Source organism: Aureococcus anophagefferens (genome assembly GCF_000186865.1).
Source record: "Aureococcus anophagefferens unplaced genomic scaffold AURANscaffold_7, whole genome shotgun sequence".
NCBI classification, from domain to species: Eukaryota; class Pelagophyceae; order Pelagomonadales; family Pelagomonadaceae; genus Aureococcus; species Aureococcus anophagefferens.
Genome location: NW_008705567.1, coordinates 1119757 through 1146820, shown reverse-complemented (window position 1 = coordinate 1146820; position 27064 = coordinate 1119757). Strand labels below are relative to the sequence as shown.

Genomic DNA, 27064 nt, shown 5'->3' with positions numbered 1-27064 from the left:
CGAGCTCGCGGCCATGGGCTGCGCGCCGCCGCACCCGGCGGAGGCCGTCGTCGCGGCCGCCGTCGCGCTCGACGCGCGGCGGCGCAACGTGGGCCTGCGGGACCACATGCCCCGGTCCACGGACGCGCCGAACTTCATCGAGGTCATCGAGCGCGCCGCCGCGCGCGCCGCGCGCTACGCGGAGAAGGACGCCGAGGGCGGGCCCCGGGGCCGGGGCCGGAAGAAGCCCGCGGCCGAGGTCGCGAACGCGGAGAAGCAGCGCGACGAGCGCGTCCTCGAGCAGATCGAATTCTATCGGCGCGACTACGTCGCCGACGTCGCGCTCCAGTGCTGCCAGATCGTGCCGGGGAGGCGCATCACGGCGCACGACGCGCTCCGCCACCCGCTCTTCGACCGCTTCCGGGGCACGGACGTGGAGCGCAACTTCGACGGCGCGGCCCAGTTCGCGGACCTGGAGCTCCACTGCGGCGAGGCGCTGGACGAGGGCGGCGCGCGCCTGCCGCCGTCGGAGTACCGCGTCAAGCTCACGACCTACGTGAAGATCTTCTCCGCGCGCAAGGTCAAGTTCATCCGCCACAGCGCCTACAAGCGCCGCTCCAAGGCCGAGGAGGAGAGGCTCAAATTCGACCGCGTCCACGGCGACGAGCTCCGGGGCGACGACAAGTCCTGGGGGTCCACGGTCGAGTCGAGCGTCAAGTCGTCCAGCGGCGGCACCTACAACAGCGACCGCGGCCGCGGCGGCGACCACGACGGCAACAAGGCCGACGCGCCCGCGCCCGAGCTCTCCGACTCCGACTCCGACGGGTACATCTAAAAACGCCCGGTTCTTCTCGCGGGGTCCGCCGTCGCGCGCGCGCGTCGGACCCCCGGCCGCCGGCAGCATCTTGATCGTCACTGTGATCGTGGAAACTTCTTCGGCGCTTCGGGAAGCCAGAGGCTGCCCAGACAACAGGCTGGACTGGAATTACCTGAGCATTCGCTCCCCGCCGCTCGACGACGTTCGGCGCGATCGCAGACCCGACTCGACGCAACACCCCACCATGGCCTCGAACATCTACGGCGAGCCCGGCACGCTCTACCAGCGCTGCGGCGGCGTCTTCGGCGTCTCGGCCTTCGTGGACCGGTGCATGGACCGCTGGATGACGACACGCTCAACGCCAACGCCATGGTCACGCGCTGGCACGAGAGCGCGCAGCGGCCCGGCTTCAAGTTCCTCGTCGTCCAGATCGTCTGCAACCTCACGGGCGGGCCCCAGCGCTACACCGGCCGGCCCATGGACGAGGCGCACAAGCACCTGAACATCAGCGAGGCGGAGTGGGGCGTCTTCATGGGCCTCTTCAACGAGGTCTGCGGCGAGTTCGGCCTCCCCGCGGAGGACCAGGACGACCTGAACGCGCTCATGATCAGCATGGAGGACGAGTGCGTCGTCTACCCCGGCGAGCGGCCGCGGCGGGACCCGGGCCCCTGGCGGCCGGGGGGGCACGCGGCCTACGGCCTCTGCGGCGGCGTCTATCCGATCGCGCTCTTCGCGGACCGCCTCGTCGACGCGCTCCTCGCGGACGCGCGGTTCAAAGTGGCGACGGACGCGAAGCGGACGCCCGCCGCGCTCAAGTACCTCCTCACGGAGGCCGTCTGCAAGGCCTGCGGCGGGCCCGAGGTCGTCACGGCGCGCGGCGCGCCGGAGGCGCAGCTCGGCGTGCCCAAGGGCGCCTGGCGCGCCGTGAACCTGACCGCGCGCGCGGCCGCGGACCACGTGGAAAACGACGGCGCGCGGCGCGCGCTGCTCGCGGCCTTCGACAGGGGCTGCCGCGGCGCCGTCGTCGACGAGTCCAACGGCGCCGGCGACTTCAAGGGCGTCGCGGGCCGCGCGGCGACCGTCAAGTCCAAGGACGACGCGGCCGCGGGCGCCATGGTCTCCGCGGAGGAGTTCGCGGAGCAGCGCGCGGCGCTGCTGGCGTCGTCCGCGGCCGCGCGCCGCGACGCCGTCGCCGCGCGCCGGGCCGTCTACGGCGACCCGCGGACGCTCTACGGCCGCGGCGGCGGCGTTTTTGGATTAGCGCGCCTCGTGGACCGCATGATGGACGCGTGGATGTCCGGACGGCGCGCTCAACGCGAACGCGAAGGTCGCGCGGTGGCACGAGTCCGTGTGCGCGCCGGGCTTCAAGTTCCTCGTCACGCAGCTCATGGGCTACCTGACGGGCGGCCCCCAGCGGTACACGGGGCGGCCCATGGACGTCGCCCACAAGCACCTGCACATCACGCCCGCGGAGTGGGCGCGCTTCGCCGCCGTCGCCGACGACGTCATGAGGGCCGCGGGCGTGCCGCGCGGCGCCGCGCGCGAGCTCCACGCCATCGTCGCGAGCTTCGAGCGCCAGTGCACGACGGCGCCGGGCGAGGAGCCCTGGCCCGAGCCGGGCCCGCCGCGGCCCCACCCGTCGACGGTGGGCACGGCGTTCCACCGCCTCGGGGGCGTCTACCCCGTCGCGCAGTTCGTCCAGCTGCTCGTCGCGTCGGTCCTCGCGGACGGCTCGGGCCTGCGGACGCCGCCGCTCGGCGACGACGCCGACCCGCTCGCGAAGCGCCACGCGCCGGGGCTCACCTACGTCGTCACGGAGCTGCTCTGCCACGCGGCCGACGGGCCGGAGGTCGCGACGGTGCGGGGCTTCGACGACGCGAAGCTCGGCATCCGCGCGGACGAGTGGGACGCGTTCAAGGGCCTGGCCTGCAAGGCGGCGGCCAAGGTCTTCCCGACGCACCACCACCACGCGCTCGCGCTGCGGACGCTCGAGAAGGCCAAGGCGGACCTGTGCGTCGGCCTCGCCGTCGGCGAGACGGGCGACGTCGGCCCGGCGTCGGGGCACTTCGACGACGGCCCGGCGGCCGTGCCGCCCGCGCCGCCGGCGGGCGCCGGCGGCTGCCCCTTCGGGGGGAAGGCCGCCGCCGGCGGGACGTGCCCCTTCTCCGGTAAGACCGCGGGCGCGCCGCCGGCGGCGCCGCTGCCGGAGAAGGACGCCGAGGCCGCGAGGACGCTCGCGGAGAAGGGCGTCGACGACGCCATGATCGCGATGATGCTCAAGTGCGACGAGGCCCAGGTCGCCGCGGCCGTGCGCGGCGCCGTCGCGATCCCCGCGGGCGACGGGGCCGAGCAGGCGCGCGCGGGCGCCGTCGGCAAGGTCGTCGGCGACGCGTGGCAGGGCCGGCTCGACGCGCTCGTCGACGAGGACCCGGACCTGTGCTGCCCCGTGACGCTCTGCCTGCTCGTGGACCCCGTGCGCGCGCGCGACGGCTTCGTCTACGAGCGCGAGTCCGCGGCGGCGCTCGCGAAGCCCGACGGCACCATGGTGTCGCCGATGACGCGGCGCGCCGTCGACGCGGCCGTCGTCGACGCGCCGGAAAAAAAGGCCGCGGCGCGCGCGTTCCGCGAGAAGCAGGCGGCGGCGCTCGTCGAGTTCGGCCAGGAGATCGTCGACGGGTTCCCGGACGCGCCGCACATGGCCTGCGAGGCCCTCGAGCGCGCGGCCGAGTACCTCCGGGCCCTGCGGCCGACCTGCCCGCCGTCGCTGACGGACGCGACGGCGACGCTCTGCGCGCACCTCCTGTCGACGGCGGCCGACGGGACCTGGGCGCCCGCGCCGGCCGCGCGGCGCCGGCTCCAGGGCCTCGCGCTCGAGTGCAACGGCGCGGGCGACGACGGCCGCCGCAAGGTCACGTGCTTGTGCTGTTACGACGACTACCGCGCGAACGAGGGCCTCGAGTGCGACGGCGGCGAGAAGCACTTCTTCTGCGGCGACTGCCTCCAGGGGTTGGTCGCCGCGGCCGTCGACGGCGACGGCCTGCGGCTCTTCGCGGAGCGGGGGGGCATCGCCTGCGCCGGCCCCGGCTGCAAAGCGCCCGTCTTCTCGGACAAGAAGCTCGCGGAGAACCTCGACGACGCGTCCTTCGCCGGCTACGTAAGGGCGAAGGAGAACCTCGCCGAGGCCAAGGTGACGCGGGAGCTCGAGGGGCAGTTCGCGGAGCGGCTGCGCGACGAGGTCCGCGCGCTGCGGGACGCCGCGGGCGGCGGCGGCGACGACGCGTGCGCCGCGGAGCTCCGGGGCCACGTCCTCGAGAAGATCTTCACGCTGGCCTGCCCGCGCTGCGACCAGGCCTTCGTCGACTTCAACGGCTGCTTCGCTTTGACGTGCTCGCGGCCGGGCTGCGGCTGCGGCTTCTGCGCCTACTGCCTCCAGGACTGCGGGAAAGACGCGCACGAGCACGTGCGCCACTGCCGCAAGCACGGCGCGACGGGCGACTTCTTTGGCGACTTCGACGCCGCGCAGCGCAACCGGCGGTCCGCGCTCTTCCGGGATTTCCTGCGGCGGCTGCCCAAGGCCTGGGCCGCGCGCCTCGTCAAGGACTGCGCGCGGGACCTCGCGGACCTCAAGCTCGGCGGCGAGGCGGACTTCGCGAACTGCCACGGGCCCGCGGACGCGGACCCGAAGACGGCCGTGGCCAACGCGCTGGCCGAGCGCAAGGAGGAGGCCCGCGCGCCCCCGCCGAACGCGCGGCGGCAGCCGGAGCCCGCGGGGCGGAGGCGCCGGGGCCACCAGCAGCAGCGGAACGTCGCCTACTAAGTTCTTTGTCTTTTGTACGACCCGGACCACGATGCTGGTCATCCCAGGTACGATCGTCGCGCTGGTCAGCTCCCGTGTGTACATAGTTTTAAAAAACCGCTCTCGGTTTCACGGCGCGACGACGCAGACGCTCGTCAGCTCGCAGTAGCCCTCGTGTTCGACGGACGCGTCCTCGTCGAGGGACCCGTCGTCGTCGTCGTCGTCGTCGGAGAGGAGCGGCGCGTCGCCGTCGTCGAGGTCGACGGCGCCGCGCGCGTCGACGTAGCCGTCGGGGATCGCCTCGCCGAAGGCGATGTCGTCGTCCACGGACCCCGACGGCGGCCGCCGCCGCTCCGCGTGGAGCTCGCGGCGGCCCCTCAAGAACCAGAGCGCGCCCGAGAAGATCGTCAACGACGTGGCGTCGCCGAAGGCGCCGCCCACGGCCGCGCAGCCGTAGCCCTCCGGCTCCTCGGGCCACGTGGCGGCGAGGACGATGCCGCAGACGAAGAGCCCCGCGCCCCAGGTCACCGTGAGGCGGCCGATGTGGGCCCGCCGCCGGTGGCTCCGCCCGAAGAACCCGCAGGAGAAGACGAGGCCCAGGGTCAAAGAGGCGAAGATGAGGAAGGTGTTCATGAGCGAGTAGAGGGCGACGGATTCCTCGTACTGATGACAGACCACGAGGGCTTTGACGCTCCCGTCGTCCCCCTCATCGATCGGCTCCATGATGCGGCAGCCGACTCCGAGGGAAACGTTTTGGGTGCACGCTTCCGTGCCGCGCGCCGCGCGGTCGTCGAAGCGCCCGAAGGCGCCCAGCACAAGCCAGAGAGAGCACAAAGCCATGACCAAGTTCGCGCCCGTCCAGGGCCTGCCCGTGGCCGTCCAGGCCGAAGCCATGCCGACGGCGCCCGTCGCGGCCGTCCTCGAGGTCGTCGCCATGTCGCGGCCGCCGGCCGACGAGCAGCTGCGGCGCCTCGGCGCCATGGGCCTGCCGCCCGGCATCTGCGAGGGCTTCGTGGAGTCGGGCGACCAGTTCGGCGCGCGCTTCTGGATCGTGGACAACTCCGGGAGCATGCAGACGCAGGACGGCAAGCGCCTCGCGGGCGGCGGCCAGCGCCGGGGGCTCGTCACCGCGAGCCGCTGGGAGGAGCTCGGCGACGCCCTGACCTTCCACGGCGGCGTCGCCTCCGCCCTCGGCGTGCCCACGGAGTTCCTGCTGCTCAACCAGCCCGCGGGCGCCCTGAAGCGCGTCGTCTGCGGCGTCGGCGACGGGGGCCGCGAGGCCGCGGCCGTCGCGGCCGTCGTCGCGAGCGCGCCGACTGGGCGCACGCCGCTGTGCCGGGCCATCGGCGAGGTCGTCGGCGAGGTCCGCGCCTGCGCGCCGGCCCTCGCCGCCCGGGGCCAGCGGGCGCTCGTCGTCATCGCGTCGGACGGCGAGGCGTCCGACGGCGACGTCCTCCGCGCGCTCGCGCCGTTGCGGGATTTGCCCGTGTGGGTCGTCGTGCGCCTCTGCACGGACGACGACCGCGTCGTCAAGTACTGGAACGACGTCGACGAGGAGATCGAGCTCGAGATGGACGTGCTCGACGATCTCGTCGGCGAGGCGGACGAGGTCACGGACCACCAGCCCTGGCTCACCTACGGGTCCGAGCTCCACCGCCTCCGCGAGTGGGGCTGCACGCGCCGCGTCGTCGACCTGCTCGACGAGAAGCCCCTGAGCCTCGGCGAGGTGCCCAAGCTCGCGGCGCTCGTCCTGGGCCCCGCGGCGGCGGACCTGCCGCACCCGGAGCTCGACTGGAAGGGGTTCCTCCAGGGCATCGAGGCGGCGCAGCAGGGCCTCTACACCTGGGACCCGAAACGCCGCGCCATGAAGCCCTGGTTCGACGTCCGCAAGATGCACAAGGTCTACAAGGGCGGCGGCTGCGTTGTCATGTAAGGTCCTTTTCCCGTCGCGGCGACTTCCTTCAAGTTCCTAAACTACGAGTATGTTGTGTTGTTGACTCAGTCCCACATCTTGATTATCAAGTTGAGGAGCGCGGGGTAATGAATTCACTCGCCGGTGCCCATGCGACGTCCCCGGGCTACTCACGCTCTTAGCTCCGTTCCAACGGGCTGGGGTCCCTCGGGGCACCGGGTGGGGGGCTTCGGGGGGGCTCCGAACAGCGCGGCGGCGGCGGCGCGCGGTTTTCGGGGCGCGGCCTCGTCCGCCTCGACTCCTTCATCTTGCAGCCCGGTCCCACGACGGCGACCTCGCACGCCTGCCGACCTTACTTGCGCGCCTTCTTCTTCCGGGGCCCGTCGGCGCCGAGGTAGGGCTTCGGGTTCGGTTTGGAGCTCTTGCGCTTCTTGGGCGCGGCGTCGTCGGCCTTGGCGGCCCTGGGCTTCGCGGCCTTGCGCTTGACGACGGTCTCGAGGCCCTTCTTGTCCAGCGCGGGCTTCACGGAGATGCGCAGGTCGCCGACGGCCGTGCGGTCCAGCGCGAGCGCCGCCGGCACGTGCGCCGCGTCCGAGAGTTCGACGAACGCCGCGCCGCTCCTCGCGTCCGCGCCGCCGACGATGCGGATGCGCGCCACGGCGTCGGCGCCGACGGCGTCGTCGAAGACCGTGCGCAGGTCCTTCTTCTCGAACTCGCCGTGGAACGCGCGCACGTAGACCGTCGGCGGTAAATTCGACGAGCCCTCGCGGACCTCGGCCTTCTTCGCCTTGAGCCGGTCGCGCTGCTTCTTCCGCCGCGCGAGCTTCTTCTCGCGCTTTTCCTCCTCCGTGAGCGGCCGCGTCCCGCCGCTCGGCGCCGGCGCGGGCGCGGCGGCCCCGTCGGCCCCGTCGCTCGCGTCGGGCTCGTCGGCCTCGCCCTTGCCGAGGAAGCGGCGCGCCGCGCGCGCGAGCGCGGCCGACGAGTCCGACGCGACGCTCACGTCGTCGTCGCCGTCGTCGCCGACGAAGGCGTTGATGGCGCGCTCGTCCTCGGGCAGCAGCGCGTCCTCGTCGACGACGCCGTCGTCGGCCGCGGAGGCGTCGTCGGCGTCCTCCGCCGCTTCGGCGTCGTCCTCTGCCGCGGCGTCCTCCGCCGCCTCTTCGTCTTCCTCGTCTTCCTCGACGAGGTCCTCGTCCACCTCGTCGAATGCGCCGAGGGCCTTCTCAAGCGCTTCCTCTTCCTCTTTGGAGAGGGACATCGTGTGTAATCGATCGCTGAGTTGAAGCGTCGATGCCGTCAAAACTGGCGTTAGTCGTCGTCGTCGACGCGCGTGAAGTACGTGTGGATGGTGATGACGTCCGGCGGGTGCTTGAGGCAGAGCTCGTTGACGACGTGGTACGTGTCGCCGCCGTCCTCGAGCGTCCGCGTGATCGTCGACACGTTGCCCGTCTTCTGGTAGTGCATCACCGTGACGACGGCCGGCGCGGGCGGGAGCCGCGGCGACGCCCCGTCCTCGGGCGCCGGGTCGTCGTCGCCGCGGGGCCGCGGCGGCGCCGCGGCGGGCCGGCCGCCCACGGCGGACCAGATGGACACGACGGACCGGTCCACGGGGTTCGTGTCCTTCTGCTCCGAGCCGTCGAGGCAGAGCGTCTGCGTCTTCGTCACGACGGCCGTCGTCGTCGCCTCGACCCAGGCGCGGCCCTCGTGGGCGATCTTCTTCGCGTTCTTGGACTTGGCGATGGCCACGCGCGCGGCCCAGGGCACGCCGAGCGCCTTCATCTGGTCGAGCGGCGAATCGGACCGGGCCTTGTCCTTCTCCCAGGCGCCCGTGAAGCCGCGGGGCTTCACGCCCGCGCGCTTCCGCCGCGGCCTCCCGCCGCCGGGCCGCCGCGGCCGCCGCGGGCGGCGCGGCGCCGCCGCGGCGCCGTCGGCCGACGACCGCGACGACGTGTCGCCGAGCTCGGCGAACGACGCGTCCGTGTCGTCGCCGCCGTCGTCGCCGCCGCTTTCGGCCGCGGCGGGCGCCGCGCGCGGCGCGCTCGGGCGCCGGCGCCAGCGCGCGACGCGCCGCCGCCACCGCCGCCGGCTCAGGAGCGACGCCGCGAACTCGGAGCACCGCCGCCGCGCCGCGGACTCGCCGACGACGGCGTCGCGCAGCTTGTCGTCGGCGAGGATCAGCGCCGCGCAGAGCGGCAGCGCGTAGAGGGACCGCAGGGCGACGGCCGCCGCGAAGGCGACGAGCAGCGCGCGGCCGAGCGCGACGGCCGCGCCCGGCGACAGCGGCGCGGCGCCGTCGTCGTCGCTGTCCGACGACGCGCTGCCGTCGCTGTCCGAGAAGCGGTCGGCCGCCGCGAGCCGCGCGACGGAGCGCAGGTCCGCGCGGGTCGGCGACGGCGGCGGCCGCCGCTTGAGGCTGTAGTAGTCGTCGTCGGCGGCGATGAGCGCCTGGCTGATGAGCGTGCGCGGCGGCGGCGAGGCGTCGCTGGGCGGGAGCGGCACGACCGGCGGCGCCGACGCCGGCGCCGGCGGCGGGGTCGACCGCCGCGGCGGCGCGCACGGCGGCGTGCGCGGCGCGCGGGTGACTGAGGCCATCGGCCACGACTGGCTGTTGTGGCAATTGGCTGTAGTTGACGGCATTGGAGCCGCGGCACAAGTGATCTACCGCGAACAACCTCGCCGAGGCTCCGAAGCTCGACCAGCATGTCGGAGTTGAGATTGTCGCCATCTGGGCCGACGCGTGCTTCTGGAGATTCCACCCGGACGTCGTCGTCAAGATGGGCCTCGTCGCCGCCTGGACTTGCCCTTTGTGGAGCATCGACCTCCGCGCCTCGCGACTGCCTAAGTAATTCACAGGGACGGCGACGCCTCCGGAGGCCTGTCGAGGCGTCGAGCCGCCCGACCCCCGGCTCTGTGAGTCACACTTGACGATCTTCAGAAGCATGGCTTCGCACCGCCTCTCGACGCTGCACCTCGTGGTCGCATTGGCCGCACCGGCCGTCGCGTTCCAGGCGCCGCGCTGCGCAGCGCCGCAGCTCCTGCGCCAGCACCTCTTCGGCAACAAGAACAAGCCGGGCGACGACGGCAAGTACGAGTCCCTCGCCGTCGACGTCGCCGCCTACGAGGCGCTGGAGGAGCCGCTCGTCGCCGTCGGCGAGAGCGACGGACGGGGCCGCGGGGTGTTTGCGGTGAACGACATCGCCGCGGGCACGACGATCACGGAGTACGTCGGCATGCTCGCCGCGACGCCCGAGACGCGGACCGACGACTTGGCGCTGTACCAGACCTACTACGGCAAGGACTGGCGCCTCTACAGCCAGCGCTACGAGATCGGCCTCACGGGCACCAGGGTCGCCGACGCCGGCGGCCTCGCGCGCGGCGGCGCCGTCGCGCCGGGCACGGAGGCCGCCGTGCTGACCTGCGACGTCGACGAGGATTTGACGTCCTGCGTGACGCGCGCGGGCGAGGGCCAGTTCATCCTGCTGGGCAAGGTCAAGGACGTGGACCCCAAGGGCGGCGTCGCCCAGCTCATCAACGACCACAGCGCGGTCCGCGCGGTCTCCAAGGCGCCCGAGACCGCGGGCGACGGCAAGCTCCGGGCCTCGGACGTCGACGGCCTCATCCTCAAGGACCCGGCCTGGCCCTACGAGCCCGTCGCCGTCGACGGCGCGGCGCTGCGCGTCGCCGTCGGCGACTACATCGACGCCATCGTGCCGGGCACGAACGCGGCGCTCGTGCAGGCGCGCACGGGCCTGGGCACGGGCATCGCCGCGCCGCGCGTCTTCGCGGTCGCGACGAGGGACGTCAAGGCCGGCGACGAGCTCTTCCTGACCTACGGCGCCGAGTGGTGGCTCGCCCAGCTGCGGCGCGCGGCCCTCGCGCAGCTCGTGTCCTGCGACCCGCCGCCGGAGCGCGCCGCGGCGCTCGAGCAGATGATCCGCGCGATCGAGTACGTGTCCTGCGAGGCCGTCGCGCCCCAGGTCGCCGCCGTCCGCGAGGCGGGCTGCATGCCGTCGGCCTTCGTCACGCCCCTCGAGGCCCTCGCGCCCCTCGACGACCTCCTCGGCGAGGGCTGGAAGGAGGCGATCCTCCGCGAGGAGTTCTCCCTCGCGACGGAGTGCAGCGTCGAGGACCTCTACGCGACGACCTTCAAGTGAGCGCGGCCTAAGTCTAAAGCGCCCCCCGCCCGAAGAACGACGACGGCGCGCCGTTGAAGTCTGCGCGCCGCTTGACACCTCGGCCAAAACACGCGTAAAAAACGCGCAAAAAACGCCAACGCGCGGTACATGACCGTCACCTGCGACACGTCCCAGTCGCCGATGTCCGCGTTGAAGGCGGTGGCGTCCGTGAACGTGGAGCTCATGTCCGTCACCAACGACGTGTCCCAGGCGCCGATGGCCTCGTTGAATGTGTCGTCCGTGTTGCACGCGCCGTCAACTTACGGTGGGCTTTCCGTCACGGGGCGCGCGCGCGCGGCGGCGAAGGACGACGGGCGCCTCAGGCCGCGCTCCGGAGCGCCTTGGCGAAGGCCGCGCCGAGCGCGTCGGGCGCGACGTTCGCGTCGTGCGGCACCTGCAGCTCGCCGAGGGCCTTGCGGCCGAGCTCGACGGACATGGTCTCGTCCGTGGACGCGTTGACGGCGACGACGACGGCGCGCTTGGCCTGCGGGTGGATGCGGAGCGTGAGCAGGTAGTGGACGTCGCCGTCGGCCGTCGCGACCTTCCGCGACGCGCGGCCGCGGAGCGCCCACGCGCTCAGGTCCGGCGCGGGCGTGCGGACCTTGCGCGCCGGCGAGCCCGCGGCGCCGCCCTTGGCGGCATTTCGCGCCCCGTTCGGGGGCGCGGGCTTCTTCTTGACGGAGGCCCTCGGCTTCGGCAAGGCGGTATCGGCCGTCAGCGCGGAGACGTCGTCGAGGGGCCCGTCGAGGAGCGGCGCCGGCAGCGCGCCCGCCTGGATGAAGTGCGCCACGCCCGGCACCGCGAGAAACCCCGTCTTGTCCGGGTCGAGGAGCGCGGCGAGCGACGTCGCGTCGTCTTCCCCCAGATCCGCGAAGGAGATCTTCAGGTCCCGGCGCAGGAGCGCCTTGAACTCGCCCGCGGACAGCGCGCCGCGGCCGGCGTCGAAGCGCTGGAGGAACTCCAGGGGCCCCACGCCGTTGCAGGCCTGCTTGAGCCGCCCGCGGACGCGTTTCAGCGTCGGCTCGTCGAGGTGGTGCTTCGGCGGCGGCCCCGCGCGGCTGGTCCGCGCGGGCTTGCCGAACTTGGCCGAGGCGCGGCTGTAGGCGCCGGCCGTCTTCTCCGTGGCGGCGCTGGCGTCGTCGCGGGGCGACCCGGGCGCGCCCTTCTTCTTGAGCCTGCGTCCCGCGGCGGGCCGGCCCCGGGCGAGCGAGCTCCGCGCGCCCTCGGGCGGCGCGGGCACGACGGGCGCCCGGAGCGGCGGCTCCGCCGTCGACCCCTCGTCGCCGTGGGTGACGCGCTGGAAGCCCGCGCCCTTCATGACGATCGTCTTCTGCCTCGGCTTGTCCGACGCGAGCATCGTGCCGTAGAGGCCGTTCTCGACGAAGTCGCTCAGTTCGGACACGGCCACCGTGCCGCTCTTGTGCTCGTCCATGAGCGCGGCGAAGAGCGAGATCTCCATGTCCGACACGACGACGGCGGAGATCTTGCAGTCGCGGCGGACGATTTTGGCGATCGTCGGCACGTCGAGCACGCCCGACCCGTCGCGGTCGTAGCGCCGCAGGAACTCGCCGGGCGTCGTCCCGACGCACTGGGCGCGCAGCGCCAGCTGGAGCTTCGTCGCCGTCGAGTCGGCCAGCGTCACCGTGGGCACGTAGGCCGCCTTGGCCTCGAAGAGCGCGCGCGCGGAGCCGCGGACGACGTCGTCGACGACGCGCGACGCGACCGTCGCCGCGAGGTCCGCGAGCGCGCCGCGCGCCGCGGCCTTGGCCAGCGCGCCGCGCACGGCGGCGACGGGGCGGGCCAGCACGATGGCGGCGATGGCGCCGGACGCGTCGCGCCGCGTCTCGTAGCACTTGACGAGCGTCGACAGCAGCTCCGCGCGCCGCGCCTCGAAGGCCGCCTCGTCGCGGGGCCGCAGGGACCGGTGGGCGACGAGGTCCTCGCGTAAGACTTCCAGCCAGTCCGACGCCTCTTCGACGGTGACGGCCGCGGATATCGTCACGGCGTCCTCGGGCACGTAGAATTCCACGGTCCACGCGTCCCGGAGCTCGAAATCCTCCGTCTGCTTCAATGACGCGACGATGTACTTGTCCTGGACCTTGAGCGCCTCGCGCACGAGGACCGCGGCCTCGCCGGGCCGCGCGCCGCGCGCGAACGCGCCCGCCGCGGCGACCTTGGGCACGAAGCTCAGGAGCCGCGGGCCCGCCGCCTGCGACGCGCGCGGCGCGGGCGCGGGCTCGCGGCCGCTCAGGGGCACGGGCCGCGACAGGATCGCCGCCCGGTCGCGGTCCGGCGCCCGCGCGGACAGGCTCCCGAGGCTCGCGCCGTTGCCCGCGGAGCCGCCCGCCTCCGTGACGACGGACATCCTCGAAAGCGCGGACCGGCTGTCGATGGCCCCGAGCTTGGACAGGGGCAGCTTGGGCAGGAAGTGGGGCTGGAAGTTGCAGGGGCGCATGTCCTCCTTGGCGTAGGCGGACCGCGACGCGCACAGACGGCGGATGATCGCGCGGTTCTCGGCCTGGATCCGGACCTGGGCAGGACAAGAGTGCGAAATTCCCAACTTCAAAGGCTCCTAGCTCGGCCGGTTTCCACTCGTTTCGGCTGATTTTTGGACGAGCGATCATCTCTCGGAACGGTCTCGAAGCTTGGATGCTATTTCCAGAACGCGCGCGCGCGGAACACTCACGTTGAAGCGACGTTGAATCACCCTTGTCCTGCCCTGATCCGGGCCTCGCGCGCGCGGCGCACGCGGTAGTTGAGCGACGCGGGCCGGTAGCCGCCCTTCTTCGTCCCGGGGGCGACGAGGGGCCGGTACTTGCCGTCGCCGGACATGATCTCGCGCATGCGCCGCACGAGGATGTGGTTGCTCCGCTCGATCTCCTGCCACCGGTCCTCGACGAGCTTTTCTTGTTTGAGGTTCCGCCGCATGTGGGCGAGCGCCATGGACGCCGGCGGCGACGTGTCGATCTGGCTTTGCATGGAGTGGATCTTCTGCTTGTGCAGCGCCATGGACCGCCGGTCCTCGACGCGCCGCACGGACGCCGCCATGCTCGGCGGCGCTGCGCCGCGAGCGCGCGCGTGGCCCGGCGGCTTCTCTTCTGGGCCGCGCGGTCCCGCGGCGAGGGTCTGCGGCGGCGGAGATGCGCACGGCCGGGTCCCACGCGGCGAGCGGCGGCGACTAGGTCCGCGGAGGCGCCATCACCAGGCTCTCGCGTCGTTTCGCTCGATGATACAAGCAGTTTCAGTCCGCTCAGCGGGGCTGCCGAGGCGGTGTTGACGCTGCACCATCTCGACCTTGCACTCGCTCTCAAAACACCGACGAGCGGCGCCTCACAAGCGCCTCGTGCCGATCGCGCCGCGGCGCCGCCGCACGCACCCGATGCTCCGCGACCTCTGCCTGGCGCAGATCAGCCTCACGCCGGCCCGGTGCCTGCGCGCCCGGGGCTCCGACGACACGCACGGCGCGCTCCTCCTCGCGAACCCCGAGACCGTGCCCTTCGTGCGCTGCGCGCCGGCCACGGGCGCGCCGGCGGCGGGCGCCAAGAGCGCCTGGGCGGACTGCTGGGCGGGCATCGAGCCGGCGACGGCCGGCGCCCGCGCGGGCGCCCGGCGGCCGGAGGCGCGGCCGCAGATCGCGCGATTCCTCGCGTCGCGCGGCGCCTTGGTCGACGGCGCGCTGCCCGCGCGCTTCTTCGAGGGCCTCCGCGTCGACGCGCTCTCGCTGGCCGCCTGCCGGGGCCGCGAGCCCTTTGCGCTCCTCGCGGCGGCGCAGGCGCGCCAGCCGGCGGGCGAGACGCTCGTCGCGCTCGACCTCGGCTCGTGCCTCCGGCTCGACGACGCGGTGCTCGAGGCGCTCCTGGGCGCCTGCGGCGCGACGCTCGAGCGCCTGTGCCTGCGGGACTCGCGCAAGCTCACGGACGCGGCCTTCGCGACGCTCGCGGCGGCCGCGCCGCGCCTCGTCGACGTCGACGTCGGCGGCAACTTCAACATGACCGCGGCGGCCGCGGCGGCCTACGTGCGCGCCGTCGCCGGCGACGCGGCGCCCCTGGCGGCCGTGGCGTCGCCGCCGCGGAAGCGCGCGCGCCGCGGCGAGGCCGAGGCGCCGGAGCCGGAGCCCGTCGTCGAGGGCCGGCTCCTCGGTTTGGCCGCGTCGGGGCTCAAGGTCAACGACGCGCTCCTCGCGGCCCTCGCGGGCTCGGCGCCGAACCTGCGGCGCCTCGGCTGCGGCTTCGGCTACTTCTCGAGCGCGGGCTTCGCGTCCGCGGTCGCGGGGCTCCGCCACCTCGTCGACGTCCGCGTCCAGTGGTCGAAGCGCTTCGAGGACGACGCGCTCGACGCGCTCGCGGCCCACTGCGACTCCCTCCGGGCCCTCGACGCCCTCGGCACGCCCGTCACCGTCGACGCCGCCGACCGCTTCCTCCGCGCCAAGGTCCACGACGACGCGCTCGGCCGCCGGCCGGACCGGCGGCTCGAGTACCTCAACGTCCGCTACACCGCGGGGCCCAAGGCCCAGCTCGACGCGCTCCCCGAAAACTGGAAGTACGCCGCCGTCACCGTCGTCGTCGGGGCTTAACCAGGGGCTGAAACTAGGACTTAGAAGAGGGGCTGGCGCTTCTGGTCCTCGCGGAGGCGCACGAGCGCGGGGATGATCTCGTCGGTCATCGCCGGCTCCCCGCCCTTTAGAAACTCAATTTCGAACAGCGCAGAACAATGATCGATGCTGTCGCGAGTGATCAAAGGGTGCCCGTCCACATCCAATCTTCTGTCCACACCGAACGGCGAGAGCCAGACTTGCACGACCGGATCGAACGGGAGCGAACGAGGGCCGTATCGTAGATCGCACCCCGCCTGAAACTTGGCGCCGCGGCGCAACCGAGCGTCGCTCAGTCCAGCGGAACTACTGAAATCGGCGTGACGGAGCCAGTGTTCGTTCACGTCAGTGCGGAACACCAGCCATTCTTCATCGTTGAAAAACGATTCGAACTCGTTGAGAAGGACGATCGGCGGCCCTTCGTCGTCCACGACAAAGGAGAATATGACCCTCGCAGATACGGGACACGTCAAATCATTGCTGTCCAAATCATTTCTCCTGGCTTCCGCACTCGCGGCAGCCAATGTCTCGACGGGTTGGATCCCATATCGGCTAACCGCTTGAACCTCATAATGAGCTGAGAGTGCGGTTTCTTCGTTGACCGGCTTTCCACAAAGCGTGACGATGTTTCCTTCGTTGTCGAGCTTGAACCACCATGCGTGGGAAGACACATTCTGATATTCTCCCGTAAACACGTCGAGGAGGAACGTGATAGACTTCGGCGTCTCGACGCCGCGGCGAAACGCATCCGGAATCGGCGCCGAGCGCGCGCGCCATGTGTCGTCATTGAGGCGCAGACGAGAGAGAAACCCGTTCCGACCCCGCGGTGTCAGATTCTCAGGTACAAATCCGAGGCTCGGAACTAGAAGGCGCGTCAATGACTCCCAAAGAGCGGAATGATCGAGGACCTTTTGACGCAGTTCGCGATCGAGCCCGCTGAGTGCGAACACATCTGTGAAATGGAGCATGTTAGGATCATGCTGAATCAACAGCTCGAGCACGAGCGCCGCTCGCGTCGACGACGTCCGGGCCCTGCTCATGCCTGCGATCGACTGTGGCGAGTCCTCTCGGAGGGAAATCGCCTCGACGCGTCTCTAAACGGGGGGACGGGAGGCTCAGAGCGGTCTCACCGGAGGCGCCAGTGGACGGCGGCGTCCTGGCGCAAGCACCACCTTGTGGCAGATCCACAAATCGCTTGCCGCTCACAGCCGCTTCGGCGTCACTGCCGGCTTCGGCCAGCGCGTATGGGCTCGTTCTCGGCCGAAATCGCATCGTTTTGAGCGCGGCTTGGCTCTACGGGTTCGCACGAGACCCTGTCCGAATGCTGCAACGCGCAGTCTCATTGCGCGCGCTCGTCCGCGAGAACGAGGCGGTCGGATTTGCGTCTTTTTCGGCCTCAACTCGCCGCGATGCGCTCCCATTTTGCACGATCGACGATCAGGTGTGGGTTGAGGCGCTTCGGAGTCCACTAGTGGGGTCCCCTCGAGGTGCCAAACTTCTCTGACACCCCGGACGACGATTCCGACGGAGCTATCACTCGCTCGGGATTGTCGGTGAAACGCGACGCCGGCGACCAAGTGCTCGTTGGTCGATACGGTGCTCGCGAGGCGCGCCGACTGCTTCGCGGCGTTCGCACAGACGGGCAACGGCTCTCTGCAGCGTGGATTCCGCTGTGGGCACCGAGAACGCCTCTGTGACGTCTTCCGAGATCTCGGCGCCGCACAAGATCTCGACCACGGCTCGCAGCAACGATCCACGTCCTGCAACCCGTGACGGTCTCAGCGAATGCTTCGGTTGATGTGCCGACCCCGTGCGACCCGTTGATCACCTTCGTCGACGTCGTTTCCGCAGCGGACGGCGTGGCCAAATTGTCGCCCAGACCAGTAGCCGTCCAGCCACCGCCAGGACGACTCGCATCGGGTGATTTTGCTGACCGTGGCCAGCGCTGCGCGCCGCTTCTCGCCCGCGAAGGGGCCGTAAAACACTTAAACATCCCATCGCGCGCTTTTGAGCACCGGTGGCGACGGCTAGGGGTAGAGGCCCGCAGGACACGAGGCTGTGGTTCGCGGTCGCGGCGACAGGTTCAGTCCTGCGAGCCGTAGAGCGGTCGCAATCGGGCGAGTGTGTCCCGTGGAGGAAGCTGGAGCGCGCCCGAGCTCCATTCGCAGCGCCATCTCGTGCGCTGGGCGTCAAAGGCGTGCATGCGGATTTGCTGCCCTGCGAGTAGAAGCTGTGCTAGTGGCCGATGACGGGTGTCGCAGCAGCTGGAATCGTTCCGAGGCATTGGGCGACGTCCGACGTGCGTCTACAAACACTCGTGGAGCGTCTTCGCGGCGAAGTGTGCGCGCAGGCGAAGTCGTAGCGAATCTCGCGCCTGGCGCCGCCGAGCGGCTTTCCGCACCCCCGAACCCGTGCGACGTGCCCGACGTCGCGACGCTTCGTCAGAGGCACCGTCTAGGACCTCTTCGCGCGTCCTGAGCTTCCTGGAGCTGCCGCTGCCGCGGCGCCGGCGGGACCGCGCCGCAAGCACCGCCACAGGAGGAGTGCGTCGATTCCGACCGTTCGCGTGCGCCGCCCCCGACAGCGTTTCACGGACGGATTTTTGCGTCGGGCGGCCTCTCTATGACCATGCGAGGCTAGGCGCGGGGCAAGGGCTACAGGGTCGGCGGCCAGGCCGCGAACGACGCGCCAAGCCGAGCTCGCGGATCTAGGTCCAAATCAGCCCCAGATCCGCGAGGATTGGCCGGGGCTGAAGCGAGGGTGAGCGGCAAGCAAATCGCTGAACAGAAATGCTGAAGTCGCTCGGGCGCCTCGAGATCCTTCTAAGGTAGCTAGGCCCCTTAGAACAGGACCTTCTCCTCGATGTGGTGGGGGTCCTCCTCCTTCACCTCCTCGTCGACGGCGGCGCGTGTCGCCCTCCGCCGGCGCCAGGGCCGCCAGGGCTTCGCGCGCGGCGCGGCGTCGCCGCCGAGGCCCGCGGGGACGCTCGGGTTGTCGCCGCGGTAGAGCTCGGAGCGCTTGTCGCGGCCGCCGGGCCAGGTCCGGTGCGCGTCGTCGCCGTCCGTCGTCGTCGCGAGGCACTCGAGCGCCAGGTCCCGCCACGCGTCGCAGAGGCGGATGCGGATCCCGAGCTCGAGGCAGTCGCCGCGCAGGATCTCCGTGCAGCGCTGGACGAGGGGCAGCCACTGGCACTGGATCGCGCGCTTCGGCTTGAACTCCGGCCGCTGGAGCGTCTTGATGAGCGGCTCGCCGGGGAAGACGGGCGAGAAGTCGAAGTGCGACAGCGCGAAGACCGCGACGGCCGCGTAGACGCGCGCCTGTGTGGATTCCAAATCTTCAACCCGACTTCAATGTGCGCGTAATCGAATGGTTTGGACCAGATTCTTTCGCTGTACTTCGAGAACTTGACGAGAGCAATCGATTCGTCCAAAAAACAGCCAAATCGACTTCGATTTGACCGAGATAGAGAGTTCTGAAGTTTGGTGGGGACCCCCCAAACCAGTGGGTGGAATCCACACTGACGCGCGCGTCGAAGGTCCGCAGCTCCAGGCCCGTGATCCGCGCGTAGAGGGTGCCGAGCGCGTCCGCGTCGCCCGCGCCGATGGCGAGCAGCGCGAGCGCGACGTCGCGCCGCTCGCCGTCCGCGAGCCGGTAGACGCAGCCCATGTCGATGAGGCCGAGCTCGTTGTTCTCGCGGACGAGGACGTTGCCCGGGTGCGGGTCCGCGGAGAAGATGCCGTCGAGGAGGATGCAGCGGCCCACGGCGTAGACCAGGCGGTCGACGACGAGCCGCGCGTCGAAGGCCGCGGCCGCCGCGGGCGAGGAGGCCGACCAGGGCGACCAGCGGCGGATTTTCGCCGCGAGGCGCACGCGCTGCATGGCGAGGAACGCCTTCAGCAAGGGCAGGAAGTCGCCGCCGCGGTCCGCGGCGTAGGCCAGCCAGTCCGCCAGGCGCCGGAGCGCGCCCGCCGCGGGCGGCGGCGCCGCGGCCTCGTCGCCGTCGCTCGCCCCGTCGTCGTCGCGTCCGTCGTCGAGGCCGGACCGGATCTCGTCGATGACCTTGCGCTGCGCGTCCCGAAAGGTGCGTTCGAGGTCGTCGGGCGAGCAGCCGACGACCGCGGCGATGGCCTCGCGCTCCTCGCGCACGCAGGCCGCGAGCGGCCGGCCCGGCACGAGCTCCATGACGAGCACGCCGCCCGCGACGAGGTTCTCGATGGGCGCGGGCACGAGGCAGCGGCCCGCGCGCGCGCGCGCGCGCTCCGGCCAGGCCTCGACGGCAGGTCCCGCAAATTCTTCGCCTCGTCGGCGAAATCGAGCTCGCGCGTGAACGTCTGCGTCGCCTCGTCGATCCACTTCTTCTCGATGACGAAGCCCTGGGTCCGCGCGACGAGGCGCAGCACGCGCGTGAAGCAGGCGACGTCGGTCTTGAAGTTCCGCCGCACCTCGGGGTACTGGACCTACCGAGCGCGGCGGTCACGATGTTTCATCCAGCCAAAATCTCTCGAAAGTCGTCCCGGCCACGGGACGCTGGACTGGACCTTGATCGCGGCCTTCCGGCCGTCGGCGAGGATGGCCTCGTGGACCTGGCCGACGGACGCCGCGCCGAGGCATTTCGACCACTCGACGCGCTTGATGCCCAGCGCCGCGAGGCTCGTCGCTTTCGTGCCGTTCGATAAATTTTTCAGGATGAGCGGCTCGATGACGTCGCGGCCCCGCGGCGCGACGCCGTCCTTGAGCGGGGCCAAGGCATCGACATAAGGCAACGGCGTCATGGGGAACGCGGGCAGGTGCTGGCCGACCTTGATGTACAAGCCGCCGAGCTTCACGAAGGAGTCGCGCAGGTGCGGCGCCCACTTCTCCGCCAGCCGGTGCGACGCCTTGGCGCGCACCTCGTTGATGGCCCGCGTCCACTCCCGGCCGACGCGCCGGCCGTCGGCCGCGGCGCCCGGGCCGCGGCGGAAGCCCGCGCGCATGCGCCCGCGCAGCGACTTGACGTCGGCCTCGAGGCCCTCGTCGCCGCCGCCGTGCTGCGCCTTCTCGAGCTCCTTTTCCAGCTGCGTGTCGAGCGCGTTGATCTTCGTGAGGAACCTCGCATAATCGATGACCAGAGGTGCGGCGAGGCGCCAGAAGAACGCCGAGCGCCGCAAACCGACGAAGAAGTCGTAGGTGCCGGACCGCTTCTTCTCGCCGCCGCCCACTTCTCGCTTCTTCTCGCCGCCGCCCATGGCTCCGGCACCGCTACGGCATCGACAACGTCGCGCCTGACGGGGAGAGCAGCCCCGGAGAGCGCGACGAAACGGCAGGGCAAGCAAACTAGGTGCCATGGCTTGCACGTCACCGTGCCTTTTGCAAACGCCGTCGGCACCGTCTGGGCGTACCGTCCGCGCTGCCCGCCGGGGCAGCGTCCGACCGGCGGCCGCCATGGACTTCGAGGCGGGGCTCGCGATGGACAAGGAGGCCGGCGGCTACCTCGAGACGGACGAGGAGCTCGCGGCGGACGAGGACCCCCTGCGCGACATCAAGGCGGCCTGGGTGCTCAGCGGCGAGAAGATCGAGGACTTTACGATCTTGAAATTCAACAAGAAGCTGCGGCTCCAGGAGAAGCAGGACTTCGTGCTCAACTTCCTCAAGGGCGAGAACGACTACGAGGAGAAGATGGACGTGCTCAACCGCATGAAGCGGAAGCAGGTGCGGGCGAAGAAGCTCGCGGAGACGTCCATGGCCGTGGGCAAGACCGTGGGCAAGGAGCTATTAACCCTGGGCAAGGGCGCGGCGCTCCTCGTGGAGCCGCGCTTCGCCCGGCGCGCGCGGAGGCGGCGGGACCACCTGAGGCGCATCGCGGACCACGAGGCGCGCGCCGTGAAGATCAACGAGGAGCGGCTCAAGATCGAGAGCGACCGCGCGAACCTCGCGGCGAAGAAGCGGGAGCAGGGGCGCCAGCGGAGCCTGCTGCTGGACCACATGAAGCCCACGGAGGACCTGAAGATGGCCCTCGACAAGGTCGCGGCGACGCGGAAGCGCGAGCTCGACCTCATGGCGTTCCGCGCGCGGCGCGCGCGCGACGTCAACGAGCGCATGGCCAAGGAGCAGGCGAAGCACGACGCCGCGGAGGCCGAGGCGAACGCCGTGAACTCGCACCGGCGGCGCTGGCGCGCGGCCCACTACGAGGCCGTCGCCGAGTCCGCGCGCAAGGAGGCGCGCGACCGCCGCGACGCGCAGGACGCGTCCTTCGAGAGCCGCGACGCCCAGCTCGCGGCGCGCCTGGCCCAGGAGGCGGCGGACCGCCACCGGGGCGGCGCCTTCGAGCAGGTCAAGGGGCCCGACGTCACCGCGACGGCCGAGTTCCCGAGCGGCGAGGCGCTCGGCATCTACGGGTCCGGCGGCGTCGTCGTGCCCGTGCCCGACGGCGGCACGGGCGAGCCCGGCGCCGTCACCGACGGGTCGTCGGCCGCGGACCACGCGCGCGTGAAGATCTTCACGGGCACGCCGACGCCGGACCACGAGGAGAAGTGGGAGGCGCTCGGCGACCTCGAGGGCGACCGCGGCCGCGCGGAGACTTTAGCCGAGGGCCACGAGCGCGAGGCCGCGGCGCTGGAGGAGGCGGCGACGAACCTCGACGCCCAGCGGAGCCGCCTCGCGACGGAAAAAGCCCAGCTGCGGGCGGAGCACGAGGTGCTGCTCGCTAGGATCGCGGGGCCGCCGCGCCGCGAGGCGAACGAGGACGAGAAGCAGGCGACGCACCGGCGCATGACGCGCGTGGCGAGCCTGCGGGCGCGCGAGGCCCAGCTCGAGCACGACGCCGCCGTCGCGCGGGCGCGGGGCGAGGAGCGCGCGCGCGCGGGCTCGGACGCGCGCGCGCGCGCCGCGGCGCTCGCCGAGGTCTGCGCGGCGAAGCGGTCCAAGCTCGAGGCGCACCTCGACGGCGTCGGCGAGCCGCCCATGATCGTGGGCCGGTCCCTGGACAAGGTCGCGAGCCTGGGGCTGAACCCGCTCCAGGCCGCGCCCGCGGAGGCGTTCCGCGCGCTGACGCGCCACACGAAGCTCGAGCTCGCGCGCGACGCGTCCCGGGACATCCTGGCGTCGCGCGTCGAGGCCCAGCGCCTCGAGCGCGCCGTCTGGGCCGCGGAGCAGGGCCAGGCGAACGAGCGGGCCCACCTCGACGACATGCTCGCGCGGCTCGGCGACATCGCGCGGCGCGTGAAGCAGGCGCGGTCCGAGGACAGCCGCCAGGATTTGGTGCAGGCCATGCAGCTCTGGTGGGCCCGGGGCGAGCGGCTCCAGACCGTGACCGTGCGCCACGAGGGCCCCATCGACTGGTGGGCCAAGCGCCACGGCAATTTGTGCTCCGACGTCGTCCAGTGGGCGAGCAACGACTTCGTCGACCGCGACGCCGAGGAGGAGAAGAAGACGCCCAAGGAGCAGCTCGAGCGCGACCCGAAACTGCAGGGCTTCGCCCACGGCGACCACACGGCGGGCGTGCTCGTCGGCGAGATGGCGCTGCCGAAGCTCGACTACTACACCGTCGAGCTCGTCGTCACGAAGCGGTTCCCGGACGCGAAGAACCTGGGCGACTGCACGGACCGGTGCACGGTGAAGCTGGGCCCGTCGACGCGCCACCTGACGACGGTCTGCGTCATCAGCAACGTGCGCGACGAGTACTCGGGCTCCGCGCGCTTCGAGGTGTCCCACGCGCTCCGCGCGGACCGCGTCGCGTGGCGCTTCGAGTTCATGTCGTCGACGGACAAGGCCGAGTCCCACTTCGTCGTCGAGCAGGGCGCCTTCGCGCCGCGGTCCATCGCGCCCCTCGAGTCCACGGACGGCTCGAACCGCGTCGTGTCGTCCTTCGTCAAGCAGCTGCGGCTCGAGTCGAACGCGGGGCAGGCGCGCTACGCGGACTGGCTCGCGGAGCTCATCCGGGCCGACGCGGCGCCGCCCGAGCCCGACGACGGCGCCGAGCGGCGCGCGCTCCTCGCCAAGGCGGCCAAGTTCGGCGAGGCGCCGCCGGGCTACTGGGACTCCGCGTGCCTCCACAGCACGCCCCAGCGCTTCCGCGTCGACACGTTCCGGACGCTCATCCGCGGCGAGCTCGAGGACATCGCTGCGAGCGAGCGCGCCAAGGAGCGGCGCGTCGGCGCGGCGCGCGACGCCGCGGGCAACACGCGCGGCGCCCAGGGCCGCGGCGCGCCCGCCTTCGAGATGCCCCTCGTCGGCAAGGCGCTGGAAGAAAAAAGGCGCGCCGAGGACCGCGCGCGCCGCGTGCGGAAATCCGGCGCCAAGTACCTGAAACGGAAGCGCCTGAGCCAGCAGCCCAAGATCGACGCCGCGGACAAGCTCGTGGGCGCGGCCCTCGAGATCTTCGACGAGGCCTCCCAGAAGTGGGAGCACACGCGCGTGTTACGGAACGACGTCGCGTGGTACGACAACGGCACCATGTGCCGCATCACCTACGGCGTCGTCACGGTAGACGACCTCGAGCGCGTCACGTCCACGGAGCGGTGGCTCGATCTCTCGAAGGTGCGGTCCTACGTGAGCCAACGAGTGGAGCCCGACCCGGAGACGCGGAAATTGTGGGAGGCGAACGAGGCCGCGTCCGCGTGCGCCAAGGCCAAGAAGCTCTTGGCTTTGATCGACATGGAGCGGCGGCGCAAGGTCCGCGAGGCGAAAGAAGTCGTCGACCAGCAGCGCTTCGAGGCCGCGCGCGACGACGCCATCCGGCGCAAGCGGGAGACGGGCTACGTCGAGTCCGCGTCCCTGTTACAGACCAAGGCCGTGAAGACGATCACGAAGAAATTGGCGAAGCAGGTCATCGAGGAGATGCGCGCGGGTCTGGTGGACTCCTGGAATCTGCGGCCCCCGACGGCCGGGCCGAAACTGCCCGGCGTCGGCGGCGCGCGGCCCCGGGAGAGACGAGGAGGCGTGGCGCGGACGCAGCGGGCGGAAGGCGTGGACATCATGAAGATCCACGGCGACCTCGACGACGACGAAACCGAAGAATCGAAGCTCGAGCGCGCGAAATCCATGGACATGGGCGACCCCGTGATCCCCATCCGCGCGCCCGGCCGCGTCGGCCGGGTGGTCCACGCGTACGAGACGTGGATGTGGAAGAAGCTGCGGAAGCAGGCGTTCCGCGAGGTCTCCGCGGAGCTCGAGTACGAGAAGGCGAAGCTGGAAGTGGATCTGGGCGTCCGGCCGGAAGGCCTGCTGCCCCAGCTCAAGGAGCGGCCCGGGTCGCGGCCCGTGACGCCCGGGAGTACGCGGCCGGGCACGGCGGACGCCGCGCGCGACCTCCGGCCCGCGCCCTACGTGCCCCTGTCCATGGAGGCCTTCAAGCGCAAGCAGAAACTGGCGCGGCTCCGGCGGGCGGCGCAGGCCGAGGCGGAGCAGCGCTGGATGGACGACTACGTCCGCGCGCTGGTGCGCACGGAGGAGAAGCAGTGGGTCTTCGCGGGCGAGCAACGGTTGAAAGACGTCGAGACGATGCGCAAGGCCGAGGAGGACCAGGTGAAGCGCCAGAAGAAGGAGGAGGCGCTACTGGAGAAGGCGCGCGAGAAGGAGCGCGCGCGGGAGCGGGCCGTGCGGCGCGTGGAGACGCGGAAGAAGATCGGGATGATTCCGAACTTCGAGCGCGCGGTGCCGACGGCCGTCTTCTGCGAGCACGTCCGCGCCAAGGCCTGGGGCGACCGCTACGGCAAGGGCGTGCGCTGCATGGACTGCGGCAAGGAGCTGACGCTGACCCACCTCGAGCCCGAGCAGCAAAGAGGTTTGGGCGGCGGCGACGACCCCGCGCTCTGCGCGCGCGTCGCGCGGCACCGCGAGGACCCCGCGGCGTACCGCGCGGAGACGGGCGACCGCGCGGCGGAGGTCGCGGCCATCGAGGCGGAGCGGCTGCGGCTGGAGAAGGAGCGGTTTCCTTTACGGCAGCAGGAGATCCACTTCTACGACCTCGACGACATGAAGCGCATCTACGAGATCGACCGGCGGCACAAGCGGCAGCTCAAGGAGTTCGGCGTGCAGCGCCAGGGCGTCCAGTGGACGCCCGACGAGGTCGAGGAGCGCGTGCTGAGCCTGGAGGCGGGCGACTACCTGCCGAAGAAGGCCGAGGACGAGGTGCCCGAGGAGCGGAAGAAGAGCGCGGACGACGAGGAGCAGGAGAAGCACGCGAACGCGCCGCGCGGCGACGACCTGAGCCCGCGCGCGCGGCGCCAGGCCAAGGTCGACGCCGACGCCTTCGCGCTGGGCGCCGCGCCGCCGACGCCGCGCGTCGAGGAGCTGCGGCGCCGCGCGGCGTTCGCGGACCTGCTCCAGGTCGTCGGCCGCATCAACAACTACCGCCAGCGCCTCAGCGAGCTCAAGGCCCAGCGCGTCGAGCTCGACGTCGAGCGCGAGCAGCTCAACGACGTGCTCCACTTCCTCCACCGCGAGATCTTCTCCTACGAGGTCCACCTAAAGCGCATCGAGAACGACCTCAGCGGCGCCGCGCGCGTGCTGAGCGTGCGGCGCCTCGCCAAGCAGCAGCACGACAACGCGGCGGAGGTGCTCAAGCAGGCCATCATCGACAAGAAGGAGAAGGACATCAAACTCGTGGGCCTCGCGGACGACGCGCGCGAGGCCGAGGACGTCGCGCGCGACCTCGGCGTCGCCGTGCGCGACCTCCTGCGCCAGCGCGTGCGCCAGGAGCGCCAGCTCGCCGCCGTCGACGAGCGCGCGGCCCAGTGCCGCGGCCGCGCCGACGGCGTCGCCGTGCAGCTCAACCAGGCCCAGGACCTGCTGGACTCGATGCACTACCGGCGCCGCGGCGTCGTCGTGCCGACGCCCTACGGCCACTGCCACGTGCTCCTCTTCCGCCCCGACGACCGCGTCGTCGTCGTCCAATTACCGTTTGGCGAGCCCCGGGCCCGCGCCTACGTGCCCCTCGACGCGATCATGCAGATGGAGCGGGCCATCGCCGCGTCGAACGTCGTGGCGATGCGCGACGAGGAGCGGCGGTCCCGCGACTTCTACGCCAAGGAGGCCAACGGCTGCGAGCTCGAAGGGCGGGCCATGCTCGACGACGAGACGCGGTTGCGGGCCAAGCTCGAGTTCGACTCGCAGGTCGACGCGGAGCGGCGCGCCGTCGCGGTGAAAGTCCGCGCGGCCGTGCGCAAGGGCCGCGCGTTCATCCTGTCCTTCAACGGCATCAACGAGATCGCGACGCGCACGTCGCGAGCCCTGGAGCGCGAGGCCCGCGAGCGCGAGATCGCCGCGCGGACCTGGACGGGCAAGGGCAAGCGGCCGCGGCCCATGGGGACGATGGACCGGTGGAAGTACCGCGCGGCGCGGAGCCGCGAGCTGCGCAAGGAGTTCCTGCTCGAGCAGGCGACGTTGGCGGAATCGGACGCGCGGGCGGCCATCGAGGCGAAGAACGCCAAGGTCGCGGGCGAGAACGCGCTCGAGTTCGTCTACCTGGGCTTCATCGACGACTTCTTGACGGAGATTAGCGACAACTCCCTGCGGAGCGGCCTCGCGGCGAAGTCGCGCGCCGAGGACGAGACGGGCGTCGTCTTCGGGTCGCCGACGCACATGCAGCACGCGGTCTACACGGTCCTGAGCCGCTGGTGGACGGGCAAGAAGAAGCAGCTCAAGAAGCAGCTCGAGGTCTGGGGCGCCCACTCCGCCCAGGACGAGCTGCGAAGAGAGGAGGAGCGGCAGAAGCGCCAGGCGTTGGTCCGCGACGTCGAGCTCAAGGAGGCGCGGGAGAAGGAGCGCGCGCGGCAGGCCGCGCTCACGCGCGCGCTCTTCGGCGAGGAGCACCGCC

General features: G+C 71.6%; 4 protein-coding genes across 4 annotated transcripts; 2 read left to right on the top strand and 2 right to left on the bottom strand.

Annotated features, from left to right (window-relative positions):
• Positions 1 to 1165: 1165 nt before the first annotated feature.
• AURANDRAFT_25513 (hypothetical protein) lies at positions 1166 to 1390 on the top strand (the record flags this gene model as incomplete). Its single annotated transcript, XM_009038079.1, has 1 exon — positions 1166 to 1390. A coding segment is annotated over one exon (225 nt), but the record flags the coding sequence as incomplete, so codon positions are not given.
• Positions 1391 to 5421: 4031 nt separating this feature from the next.
• Positions 5422 to 6651, top strand: AURANDRAFT_71468 (expressed protein; the record flags this gene model as incomplete). The annotated part of the gene is made up of 1 exon (XM_009038080.1): positions 5422 to 6651. One exon carries the CDS (start codon positions 5431 to 5433, stop codon positions 6523 to 6525), a length of 1095 nt encoding a protein of 364 aa, XP_009036328.1.
• Positions 6652 to 7812: 1161 nt separating this feature from the next.
• Positions 7813 to 13727, bottom strand: AURANDRAFT_63535 (hypothetical protein; the record flags this gene model as incomplete). Its single annotated transcript, XM_009037859.1, has 4 exons — positions 7813 to 8953; positions 10200 to 10333; positions 11074 to 13209; positions 13428 to 13727. The coding sequence occupies 4 exons, from the start codon at positions 13725 to 13727 to the stop codon at positions 7813 to 7815; spliced, it is 3711 nt and encodes a 1236-aa protein (XP_009036107.1).
• Positions 13728 to 18110: 4383 nt separating this feature from the next.
• AURANDRAFT_63534 (hypothetical protein) lies at positions 18111 to 20243 on the bottom strand (the record flags this gene model as incomplete). Its single annotated transcript, XM_009037858.1, has 4 exons — positions 18111 to 18587; positions 18793 to 19539; positions 19638 to 19727; positions 19809 to 20243. The coding sequence occupies 4 exons, from the start codon at positions 20241 to 20243 to the stop codon at positions 18111 to 18113; spliced, it is 1749 nt and encodes a 582-aa protein (XP_009036106.1).
• Positions 20244 to 27064: the final 6821 nt, after the last annotated feature.